The sequence below is a fragment of the Temnothorax longispinosus genome, chromosome 11 (assembly GCF_030848805.1).
Source record: "Temnothorax longispinosus isolate EJ_2023e chromosome 11, Tlon_JGU_v1, whole genome shotgun sequence".
NCBI classification, from domain to species: Eukaryota; Metazoa; Arthropoda; class Insecta; order Hymenoptera; family Formicidae; genus Temnothorax; species Temnothorax longispinosus.
In genome coordinates, this window is record NC_092368.1 from 13,878,606 (window position 1) to 13,891,168 (window position 12,563).

The 12,563-nt window shown below is 32.0% G+C and overlaps 1 protein-coding gene across 1 annotated transcript in view; it reads left to right on the forward strand.

The window, feature by feature from the left end:
* The window catches only part of Dachs (unconventional myosin-IXb-like dachs), a 35,029-nt gene that overhangs the window by 16,333 nt on the left and 6,133 nt on the right, over positions 1–12,563 (forward strand). Inside the window, exons 2-9 of the mRNA XM_071793819.1 lie at positions 7,549–7,905; positions 8,240–8,526; positions 10,303–10,474; positions 10,551–10,723; positions 10,942–11,101; positions 11,197–11,313; positions 11,493–11,728; positions 12,370–12,559. Of these exons, the coding sequence (XP_071649920.1) occupies positions 7,549–7,905; positions 8,240–8,526; positions 10,303–10,474; positions 10,551–10,723; positions 10,942–11,101; positions 11,197–11,313; positions 11,493–11,728; positions 12,370–12,559 (1,692 nt within the window). The remainder of the gene's footprint in view (positions 1–7,548; positions 7,906–8,239; positions 8,527–10,302; positions 10,475–10,550; positions 10,724–10,941; positions 11,102–11,196; positions 11,314–11,492; positions 11,729–12,369; positions 12,560–12,563) is intronic.

Sequence of the window (12,563 nt, forward strand, 5' to 3'; positions counted from 1 at the left end):
TATTGTCTCTATTTACGATTTTCGCGCATTAAAATTCATTAATCGTCTATCAGTTTTAAAAATTATTGATCTTTAGATTTTTTCAATTTTTAACAATTTCTAAAAATTATATAAATTAAGTATGCCTCAATAGAATAAAAACTCCAAACTTGAAATTGAAATTTAAAGATTAAAAATTTTAAAAACTGATAGACGATTGATGTGTTTCAAATTTTTATAAAATTAAATCTTTGAATTTAGCAATTTATGGTTTTCAAGTCCAATTCCTTGATCCTTTAGTTTCTTAAAATATTATACATATAATACTTTTGAGAAAACTATTGTTTATTATGTACATATATACATATCTCTCAACATATTTAAATTTTACACATAAGTAATAAATATAAAAGGCCTGATGCAAAATTCAAAAATCTTCTCCAAAAGCACAAAACATTTTTACACATCAGTTTCCGCAGTAATTGAAATTTTAATTTTTCCATTTTGTGAATTGCGACACTCGCAATCAGTTGACAGATTCTTATTTTATTTAGTAATGAAGATTTATGAGATAAACCGTTAGAATTTAACTATACGCAGGCAGTAGGCCCCAAAGCACTTAGTACAACCCTGCCATGCTAAAAATGAAGAGTTGCGGTGGTCATTATAAAAGTTGCCTACGCTTTACAGTTAAAGTAATACAATTTCTTTATATCTTCACGCCATTCCTCTTTGATTACCTTCCAGCATTCTTAACTGTATCCAGAGATTAAAGTCTCTCATAAAAAATTTATACAATGTCCTGAATCAGAAGATGGTATCATCTACATTAAGCTACCATAAACGATTATATTTATGCGTTTTCACTGCTACTATATGTCTTTTGAATTGGCTGCCGATTTTTTGTGATCAGTAAAATGTTTAAATAAATACTTATTTTTAATTTAAAATCCAAGATAATAATTTATCAAGCTAAGCTTAAAAATAGATAAAGTAAATAAAATTCATATTGTTTAAATAGTTTTAAATAAAGTTTTAAATATTATTTTATTGTGTATGAATAAAGATAAAGTCTGTGTAAACATAATGTTTAATTTAAATGTTAATTTCAAAAGCCTTCAATATCTAATTTTATTTATGTATAACACGTAATCATTTATAAGTCTATAGCTAAAACTAAATTTCTTATCTTTTCAATAATCTAGTGTAATTATAAATAGTTCTTTAAATTATTTCTATTAAAAACCTTTCCTAAATCTGAATAGTCTGTTTTTTAAATTATTTCTTAAATGGTCAATGATAACTGATGACATCTACATTGCTAATGCATATGCTGACAAGTATATACAAGTATAATCTCTTTCAAGTGTTACACGCTAAATTTTTCATTTTTTGAATTTTGGTTCAAGACGTCAGAAGATGATTTTGCATGCAAAAAATAACTGTTCAGAATTAACCGCGCTTATACACGGCGTTTTATTTTTAATGATGGAATAAAATACTTCAGAAAAAATAGATTTTTTCAAAAAAAAAAAATGTTTCAAACAAAAGTTATTTGTTTTCAAAAAATGTAAAATAGTGATGACCTATATTTGATTTCTGCAAAGGTTATATATCAAAGTAAATTAAATTTTTCCAATAGAATCATATGATATTTCTCACGTAAATTAATTTCTCTTGTTATTTTGCGTATAAAATTATTAGGATAAAATAATCAACAAATAAATGTTTTATACGAGTTATTTTATATCTTATATTCTTTATTTTACATTATATCATATTTTCCGGTTTTTCTAAAATTTTTAATTAATGCTTTTTTAATTACAAATGACTCAAAACAAATAAAGTTAACTAAAATTATTATAATTTTATTCAACGTAGTTGTTGCATATATATGAATATTTTGTATTACAAAGTGGGGTTGACACATATAGGCTCCATTCCGATATTCCCTGCCAGTATTAAAAATCTATAGTTTATGTTTCATACACTATATACATTGTCACTATTTTACATTTTGTTTTAAAATCAAACAACTTTTGTTTAAAATATTTTTGCAGAAAATGTGTTTGTTCCAAAGTATTTTATTTCATTATTAAAAATAAATTACCGTGTATAAACACTACGGTTAATATTCAGCGGTTATTTTTTGCATGAAAAATCATCTTTTGACATCTTGAATAAAAATCCAAAAAGAGAAAAAAAATTGGCGTGTAATACCTGAAACAGGTTACTTATAAGTTTTTAGTTTCTGACAGTGTATTAAATATGTTAGGAAGAGTTTTGAAAAAAAAATGGACCGAGCCACAAGATGAAGATAACTTTTTTACTCGATTGTTTCCCAACTCGGAAGCGTCATTATTTTGCAGTCTAAGACATCCTTACAGCTATTGTTTCATTATAGCGCGTCCTTCACAATTACGGGCTTCTTGAGTAATTAGGTGGAAGGAGTGGGAAGATGAGATATAATTAAAATACCTTCTACTCTTCTTTGTCATTATTAACTTCTTCGAGCAAGAAAAATTGCATAAAACTGATAAATAATTTGTATACACTGAATATAATACACTTATAATTATTAATTATATTATGAAATGTATAACTCTAATTTTAAAAAAATATGGAAAATATTTAATATGTATTTAGAAACTCTTTAAAATTTATTTTAGGAAATTTTTATACTCTTAAAATATTATTTACGCCCCGCATTTCGCGTATATTAATTAATATTATGAGTTATTATTCTTAAAAACTAATATTTTTGCAATTTTTTGATTCCTTTTGCTTTACATTTTTGTTTAAAAAAAACTTTGTTTGAAATTTGTGAACTGTTAGAGAAATTGTTTTATTTGACATTTGTTTTTAATTAAAAAATTTAGAAACTCCAATTATTTTGTGAATCATTATGTTTGTGAACAATTACATAAACGTTATAATGTGAAACAACAAGCACTTCCGATGATATTGGTAATAACGAAGAAAAGATCTTTCCTCGCTGGGATTTATACGGGGCAATGGCCTAAACTGGTGCATCCAGCTGCAACTGCTCCCATGTGCTGCAAGCGCACGTGTGCGTGTAAAGTGCACGAAAGTGACATGCATACTCGCACAGATTAAACCGCGTTGCATATGCGCATATGCGCATTTGCGAGCACTTATTAAGAATTTTATATAGGAATCAAAGTAGTACAAATGTATTAAGTAATTAATTAAAAAATTAACTTCTAATAATCTTTTTTAATGTGTTTTTAAAATTTTTATTATAAAATATGTTATTCAAAGTATGTTAGGAAATTCTTTATATAGAATATTTTGAAGTAAGAAGAGCATAGACTTTATTATAAACAAATATTCTACAATATATGTCTGAAAAATCAAACAAATAAATAATACTAATTAACTAATTCATACTCCGATGGAGCTTATCAGCGAAGAGATTAAATGTGGGGGTTGGATATACCTTGAATATATACAATTTATGTATATCCTAGATAGGACTTCTTGTTTGATAATGTTCAAGATCGTTACGTTTATTGCCACTTCGTGGAGTCACATTTGCGAAGTTCCGCTGCAAATTGGCATCGTGGGAAATTACTATTTTATCAAGACTCGACACATGGATTTGGCAGCCGCTTATTTATTCTGGATATTCTGTAACATCCTTTCATTCCGTAGAAACGTTATTTTGAAAACCCTTTGTATTTTCCAATAATCTTTGCTTGTCTCCCGCAGTGCTTGAGAATGTAATTTATATTGATGCGTTTTGGTGCATTCAAATAAATCCGTGCAAAAAATAATCTTTTCTAAGTGATTATTATTCTTTTATACACAAATTATCAAAAAATATATTCATTCTTATTTAATTCTTATTTAATCTGCAATAATTTCAAAGTATATATAATAAATAACATTTTTAAGATATTTTATTTTGAAATTGGTTTTGTACGAAACAATCTTTAACGTGTTGGAAAAAAGTAGGCCAGCCGAAATGAAATATTTTCGTGCTTTTTAATTTAATTAAAGTTTTATAGCGACGAATTATTGCGCAAATTTCCCGGAAAAAATACCCATCGACCAAATTTGTAAATGGATCACGCGTTAAGATAAGCCTCCGCGTCTAATTACGAATTAAGTTTCGACATACGTGCGGGCGTCGCCATTAATTTCACCGCGATTCGGTAATCTGCGCGCACAAGAGAGGAATGCAGAGTACCTGTCGCGATTAATTCACCCCTTTCGTTATCTCTTTGCCCGTGCCAAAGTATAACGGTGCTCTTAAGGTAATACTTACTTTGTGTTTCACTCCTTTCTTTTTATCCTATCCCTATTACTTTAATATTTTCAAGCTTGTGCTTTCCAGTTTCTTTAAAACTATCTTTGTTGTATTTTGAAATATTATCCGTACATTTGTTATTCTGATTTTGTAAATCTTTATAGCCATAATGTAAAGTGTTCTTTATCCAATTCATTTATTAATTTTTTTTAATTTTAATTAGTTACTTTTAATTTAAGTTTGCATATACATTTATGTTAAAAGTATAACTGGTGAATACCCTTTTTATGTAAAAAAAAATATAATTTTTAAACAAAATGTTTTTAGGAAAAGAAATTTTGTATTATATACGAAAAAGAATATTGAAACTTAAACATTCTATTGTACAAATTATAAGTCAAAAGTGACTGTCTTCCTCTCTTCTACCTCTCTTTTTTTCTATATGTATGTTTCAATTTATAAATCTTTGGATTATAAATAAAAATGTATAGGTTAAATTCTTGGAATAATAAAACAAAAATTAATTCCTAGGGGTTTAATTTTATGTACAAACAATATATGTCGTCAAGATTAATAATAAAGTTTGACAGTGTCAAATATGCATGCAAAGGGAAATTATATACATATGTAATAATACTAAAATAATTTACACAGATTACATAGAATATTATAATATATGCGAACAATTGCAATTAAAATTTACATCATATACATATAACACATGCTTAATTTATATATACAGATAACATAATCCTGTGATAACAACAATCTGGTATTTGAAATACAAATACAAAAATCAAATTTAAAAGCTCATAGATTCAAGGAATACAAGGAAATAAATTCAAAGAGTATTGCGAAGAGATAGAAAGAAAGACAAATTAAAATTTGAGAGAAGAAGGCCGGCAACGACATTAGTCGATGAAGCATTAGTTGAAAGAGTTAAGACGAACGGAGTGTGTAGGCGGTGCCGTGAGAAGGATAAGACTAAAAAGAACCTGTTTTCTTCACGAAGGAGCGTTCAGCTTCCGAAGGTACCTGCGCAGTTTAATCCGGAATAGGACCTGGGTTACAAGATGCTTGGAAAGTCAGAGGAATAAAGTTTTTGCCGCTCTCACTGTTCCTGTTATTGTTTATTGTTACTCATTAGTTATCATTATTTATAGTAGCAATAATATACCCGCATGCGCGTGCGTGCGCCCGGAGAAAGATTTTAGCCTTTAAAGTATTACTTTAAAATATATTTCATCAAAATACAAAAAACATGTGAATAATAGCTTTTATCTCCCATTACCGTGTTTAATTTTTTCCGCGAGTTTCCGTTACTTTCCTACAGAAACAATTTATCATGCCACTGGCTACTTTTCTCGGCTATCGATACTTATAAACAGCACGAAATGTTTCGTTTATTTATTGTAATCTACTTCATTCTTGTGGCCGATGTATTCTGATGGCTTCCTTTGAATTCAATACCTTGGATGTTCCACATGATTCAACATCGGTGAGCATTATTGTAATCGACAAAGGACTCCGCACAGACACTGAAGTGATCTCAGATTAAACGCGACTCTCTCGCAAGAACAGAGCATAAATAAAACCGCCGCACGCGTTAAACAACTTACTTCGCGGTTCCAGAGAACCGGTTATGTAACTAATCTCGTATCCGGAAGTCGGTATGGAACAACGAGACCAGTTCCCGGTGCGAATCCAGTATCGTGTGTCATCCGGTTGAGAGAACTTTAATATCTGTCCGAAAAAAGGGAAGAAAACGCGTTCCCAAAAGAACACTCTGATCAAAGAAACACTTTCGATCGCACTTGTTAGAATCAACCATCGTCAATCGTCAAACAGAAGATTGCCGTTGAAGTGAAAATGCTATTTCAGGTCGTTGATAATCGATTTCGACTGCTTGGCTGACTCGCTAATCTGTCTTGTCTATATAGATTGTTGGTGTACAAAGAAAACAATGAATTTATTTATGCTTGCGACATAATCGATAAGTAAGCGATTATTTTTAACTGGAAACATTTTTAAGTGTCGATATTGTAGTTCATTAAAGATTTTAATCAGAGTAAAATAGAGAATATAATCAAACTGAGAATTAGATGTGACTTTAATTAACTCTAATTAGTTCAGTTTTATATCATATAAAGAAGGAAGGAAGGATACTAGAACATAAATCTTTTCTCTGTCATATTTATACAGATAAAAATTAAGATTAACTTTATTAGATATTAGATTATAACTAACGGTCATTTTATGTGATAATGATGTGCTTGATTAATATGATTTTCAACTAAATAAATTGTAGGTGGCGTAAATTACTATCATTGTTGGTATATTCACGTAACAATAAGTTTCTAGATTTAACTACACCATTAGCTTTGCAGAGCTAGATTTGCTAGAACTAGTTCATTTTGGTTTATAAATAATTCCATTTCGCTGTTCATAGTTTTATAAATAATTCCACATCATTGTTCATGGTTTTATAATTTATTCCGTTTCTTTACAATATAGGTGAACTTAAAATAATATTAACGATTTTTATATAGAATATTTTACAATATCTGTTTTTGTATAAGAATAAACAAAAGTTTCATTAATTTATGTGCTTGATTTGCACTTAAAAAAGAACTTCCCATCTTTCCAAGAAGTTGGGATATCTTGGAAAATATTTCTTATCGAGACAATACCTTGGCGAGGTCATATTCAGCGACCATAACAGTGGTCAGTCGCATGGTACGTGACTACACAATCGACTGTAACAGCGCGCTCAGCCGCTCTTAGGTGACGGAGAGAAATCTTGGGAGTCCATCGAGAGCGCAGCCTCCTCCATTTCAACTTATCCGCTATTGTATCTTAGATTAACGGTACTCGAAGAGCCTGTGCACGACTTGAGAGAACGCGCACACACGCGTGACGGATAAAAACGATAATAAGAAGTAAAGTTGAGAACGTGAATACTGAAACGAGATCAGAAAAAAATATATCACAAATAGAGAATATATATCCGTGTCATTTCCATATATATCTGTGATTATATAATTCTTAGAAAATTCTTTCCTTGATTATTCTAACTCATAAAATCAATTACGTTTCCAGAACTGTAAAAATTTTTAGATATTTAAAATATTGAAGGCTTTTATCATAATACTTTTATTTTTAGAATTTTATATTTTTATATTTTGTTTAAATTATGAAGAGAGAGAAAAACAGTAGTGTGTCTTAAAGTACTCTTGCATTTAACTGCATTGGCATCATCGTATATCTCAAAAAAGTTTTCTGTTTGCTTCTCGAAGATGCTTCCTCATCGAACGAAGCGGTGCACCTACAGCAGCGTTTGCGGAGCCTCAGCACGGAACTGGTGACCCTGAGGAACCGGCTGCACGTAAGCCAACCGGCGAACGCGTCAGGGCCGACGGGCGGCACCACCGGACCCCTATCGAAGAGCCCGGAAAAAGGTGGCGGGCCCACTTCGCCCGCGCCCGCGGTACCCCCGCGGACCACTTTACCGCCCAGTGGCACAATACCTCATGGAATCGGTCATTCCGCTGGTCATACATTGACAGCTTCCGTGATTGTCCATCCGCATGTCAACCATGCTGGTGCGAACACGCTCAACCATAACTCGACCGCAGCAAATAATTTAATATCCGGTTAGTGCATTAGTCCGCGGACATCTATTGTGACTCTGTATCAGGGATAATTATCTGTCATACATCTCTATTAAGTGAAAATTTCAATTATTTAATGGAATCCTAATTCCATCGTAATTTTACTATAACAAACAGTCTCTATATCTATCAATTAATTGTAATTGTAAAACTTTAATATCTACGTGCTTTTATTCGGCCACATTAAAAAGATAACATACTATTTTTCTATAGGTCCATAAAAATAAGATAATCTATTATAATTAATAGTTATTAATTGATTGTTACAGTTATTGATAGAAAATTGATAATTTTCTGAACTTTTCGACGTGTTCAGACTTAGAGCCGTCGAAACGTCACAACGGAGTACCTGACGATGGGATAGTATCCTGCGTGACGGCGTTAGGATGCCTTCGGTCGCCGCCGATCTCCAGCATTATTGCCGACGTGAAAAACGCAAAAAGTAATCAAAGCCAGCATCGATGTCTCTCAAAAGCCGCCGCGTCTTCGCCCGGCCCTGCAACTTCTACGGCCTTCGACGACCTCATTCATCTACCTGGACCTCTTACAGAGGATGCAGTGCTTAAATGTCTTCAAGCCCGCTTCTGCGCCAAGCAGTACCACGTAAGATCAATGCCTTTGTTAAAAGTAGATAAGCAAAAACCGATAGCTTAAATGTAAGGCTGTCAAAAACTTGGGCATTGAAATCTTTCAAAGAAAATAGAAAAGATAAAATAAACGAATTAGAATATTGTTAAATAGATAAATTGCACTTTGTTGCATGTCGATTGAATTTAACTATTTCGAAATAAAGTAAGCTCTCACTTAGAAAAATATAAGATTATGATTAAATTTACACAAAAATTAAAAGTCTTTTAAGGTTTCTATACACATTAAATATTTGGAGTTTATTTATATAATTTTAAGTCATATATTTTATAAATATAAAAGTTACCATGGCTATGAGTCACAAAGAATTTTTCTATCCCGTAATTTTTAGAATCTAAATGTTCAGGTGGAGATTCCAAAAACCAATCATGAATCGCACACACACACACATAAATACACTCATGTCCACACACATACGAATGACGTGGTTGTGCCAGAGTGGAATGCAAAGAGGCGGTCTCGAATCATATTCGTAAGTACCTGGAGCGTTTGCGTGTCAGTGTGTTGGTGCTCGTAATAACGCAACACACACAGAACGCGGCCGATACACCGCCATTAAGAATTCACCCTGTCTCTCTCGACTGGTTCGTGCATGCCACCCTGCCGCAAGAAACCCACGCACAGGTGGCACGCACGCTCGCATTCCGATGATGTGATCGGTCAGACCGGCTTTAATTTTCATATTTTTCCCTACTATGTTACATGATTGATCTTTTCATCGACCGCAATTTATACTTTAATTGTTGCTTGAATTATGTATGAAATAATTTCAACTTTGAAACTTAAAAAGAATATTTATGTTAATATCTAAAAAAGTTATATATATTTAAAAGTGTAAATACACTGACTTATATATATATATATATATATATATATATAAGACTTATATATATAACTATATATATATATATATATAGTTTTATTAATCAATGGATATAAATTTTACGTATTATTTATTTATTTACCGTTTACCACAATATCTCGTCTCATATGTCGTTCATCATGATGAACGATTCTTCGTACTGCGGGCTATCGACTTTTTACACGAAACGTTCGGTTTCTTTAAGACTGTACCTCATTTAGGCGGTTTATTGAAAAACTCTTGATTTCGCCCTGATCTAGGTTCCCCAGGCAACCGAGGATCTTTTTTGCGGTTGATTCGATACCTTATTCAATTGCAAAAAGCAAGTTGATTATATACTTACATAAATTCTTTATGCAATTTGTCAGACTTGAACTTCAACAGTTAAACAAAACTCAAAAAATTTTTTTAACAACATTTTTAAGCTAAATATATTTTAAAAGAATCAAATTATAAAGACAATAAATTTCTTTGTGTTATAAACATAAATTGAAGAATGATTGTAAATTGGTCATTATATTTATTCATAAAATATGAATCAAAAATTAAGAAAAGGATAAGAAATTTTAATATTATGGGATTTAAACTTATATTTGAAACTTTCTACGAATTATAGTTGCTAATTTATACAGTTCTTTCTGCAAAGATTTTTCTAAATCTCACTCTTATAAAAAGACTGTAAGTCTTAAAATAGATTATTATTAATAAGAAAAATATAATTCGTTGCTTAGATATAATATGCAAAGAAGCTAGAAACTCAAATATCTTACTTTTTTCAAAGTTAAATACATTTTGATATACACATTAAAAGTAAAAGTGGTCTATTAAATAACAGATCCATTCAAGAAAAAACGGCAATATTGTTCCAGACGAATGTGGGTCCTATATTGGTTTGCGTAAATCCTTACACAGACGTTGGAAATCCGTTGACCCTAACGAGCACCAGGTCGGTACCATTAGCGCCACAGCTGAACAAGGTCGTCCAGGAAGCCGTGAGACAACAATCGGAGACCGGATATCCCCAGGCGATTATTCTTTCTGGTAAGACTCTTAACAAACTTCATCTTCCCTTCGTTTTACAAGAGAAGTGAAGATTTCTGGAACTTCTTCTACACAGGGACAAGCGGATCCGGAAAAACGTACGCCTCAATGCTATTACTTAGGCAACTCTTCGACGTCGCCGGCGGCGGACCGGAAACGGACGCTTTCAAACATCTCGCGGCAGCCTTCACGGTCCTCAGATCCTTGGGCTCAGCGAAAACTGCCACAAACTCGGAGAGTTCAAGGATAGTAAGTAGTTTGCTTCGAGATGTATGAGATAGAAGGTGAGAGGAAGGAGAAAGATGAAAGAGAAATAAGATTATGAGAAGAAAGTTTATAGACGTAGTATTAATATTTAAATTAAAAGTATTGTGAACAATATGATAAATAGCAGTAAATATGTAATAGTGATTATTTAGTAATAGTTAGAAAATATAAATATTAAAACAATTTTGTTATATCTTTAGGGTCACTTCATTGAGGTTCAAGTGACGGACGGTGCTTTATATAGAACAAAAATTCATTGTTACTTCCTAGACCAGACGCGAGTAATCAGACCATTACCAGACGAGAAAAACTACCATATATTTTATCAGATGTTAGCTGGATTGTCTCACGACGAGAGAGGTAATGCAATTAATTATAATAATATTACAATCGCATAAAAATGATTAATAATAATTAACTATCAAGATATAAATTACCCTAATAAACTTTTGCAGTTAAATTAAATTTGGAGGGATATAATCTGAAAAATTTGAGGTACCTTCAACATGGCGATACGCGACAAGACGAAGCTGAAGATGCGATTCGGTTTCAAGCGTGGAAAGCTTGTTTAGGTATGTAATTTAATATAAAAAAAAAATAACGTAAAATTTTATTTCAATAAAAACCTGATACAATTAAATTAGCCGAAATGCTTAATGTTTTACGTTTTTTATTTCTCACGTTGATTAAACCCTTTGCGGAAAGAGATTATCAGATTTTCCCCGATCCTTCATCTTTTATTGTTCCCCAGGCGTGTTAGGCATTCCATTTTTGGACGTCGTAAGAGTGCTAGCAGCGGTGCTCATTCTCGGGAACGTCGGCTTCACCGACGGCTCCGGTGTGGAAGTGGGCGTAATTGGCGAGAACGAATTATCCTCCGTAGCTACACTCCTGGGAGTTCCTCCGCCGGCCTTGTTACGCGGGCTCACCTCGAGGACTCACAATGCGCGCGGCCAGCTCGTTAAATCCGTCTGCGACGCCAACATGGTACTGTTATCAGACTTTCTTTACGACATGAAACAGTGACGAGCAACGGCTGTGAATTAACATCTTGTTGGGAATTAACATTTGCGAATCGTGAGATTCTTTGATCTTGAAATCCCTAACATGTCACAAATTTTGACTCTCGAGATAAAGAATCTTAATCTTTTTACGAGTAGATAATTGTTTTGCGTAAATTATTAATTTCTTTTCAAACGTTAAATTAATTCTTCATGAGATTTTTTAATCAATTATTGGGATTTTCTTGGAGATTTTAATGATCTAAATCATTACGTATTATATGTTAAATTTCTGCATGCTTATTAATTTTCCTATTAATCCCCTATCTTATTACTTTCAAATTATTAGACAAAGCATTAATTCTTTCATTTTGGTAATTTTATTTGATGTCAAATTTAATTTTTTATTAGCGAAACGTTTGCAGTGGAAAATTCGAGGATCTTTAATCTTTTAGCAAAATGTAGTAAAAATGTTAGAAAATCACACATTTTCTCTGTATTACAAGTTTATTTTCAATTGATTAATAAAAGAGCCAGATATATGTATATGCACAAAAATTGCTCATTATTGTAATCAAGCATTATTTTATAACAATGAAAATAATTAAAAAATGTTTGTTTACGCAGTCAAACATGACGAGGGATTCGCTAGCAAAAGCGCTTTATTGCCGCACTGTAGCTACGATAGTAAGACGAGCCAACAGTTTGAAAAGACTCGGTTCGACTCTTGGCACCCTCTCGTCGGATTCCAATGAGTCTGTTCATAATCAAGCGGATGTTACTAGCCAACACGCCTCTACTATTGGCAGCTCAGCAGGTCT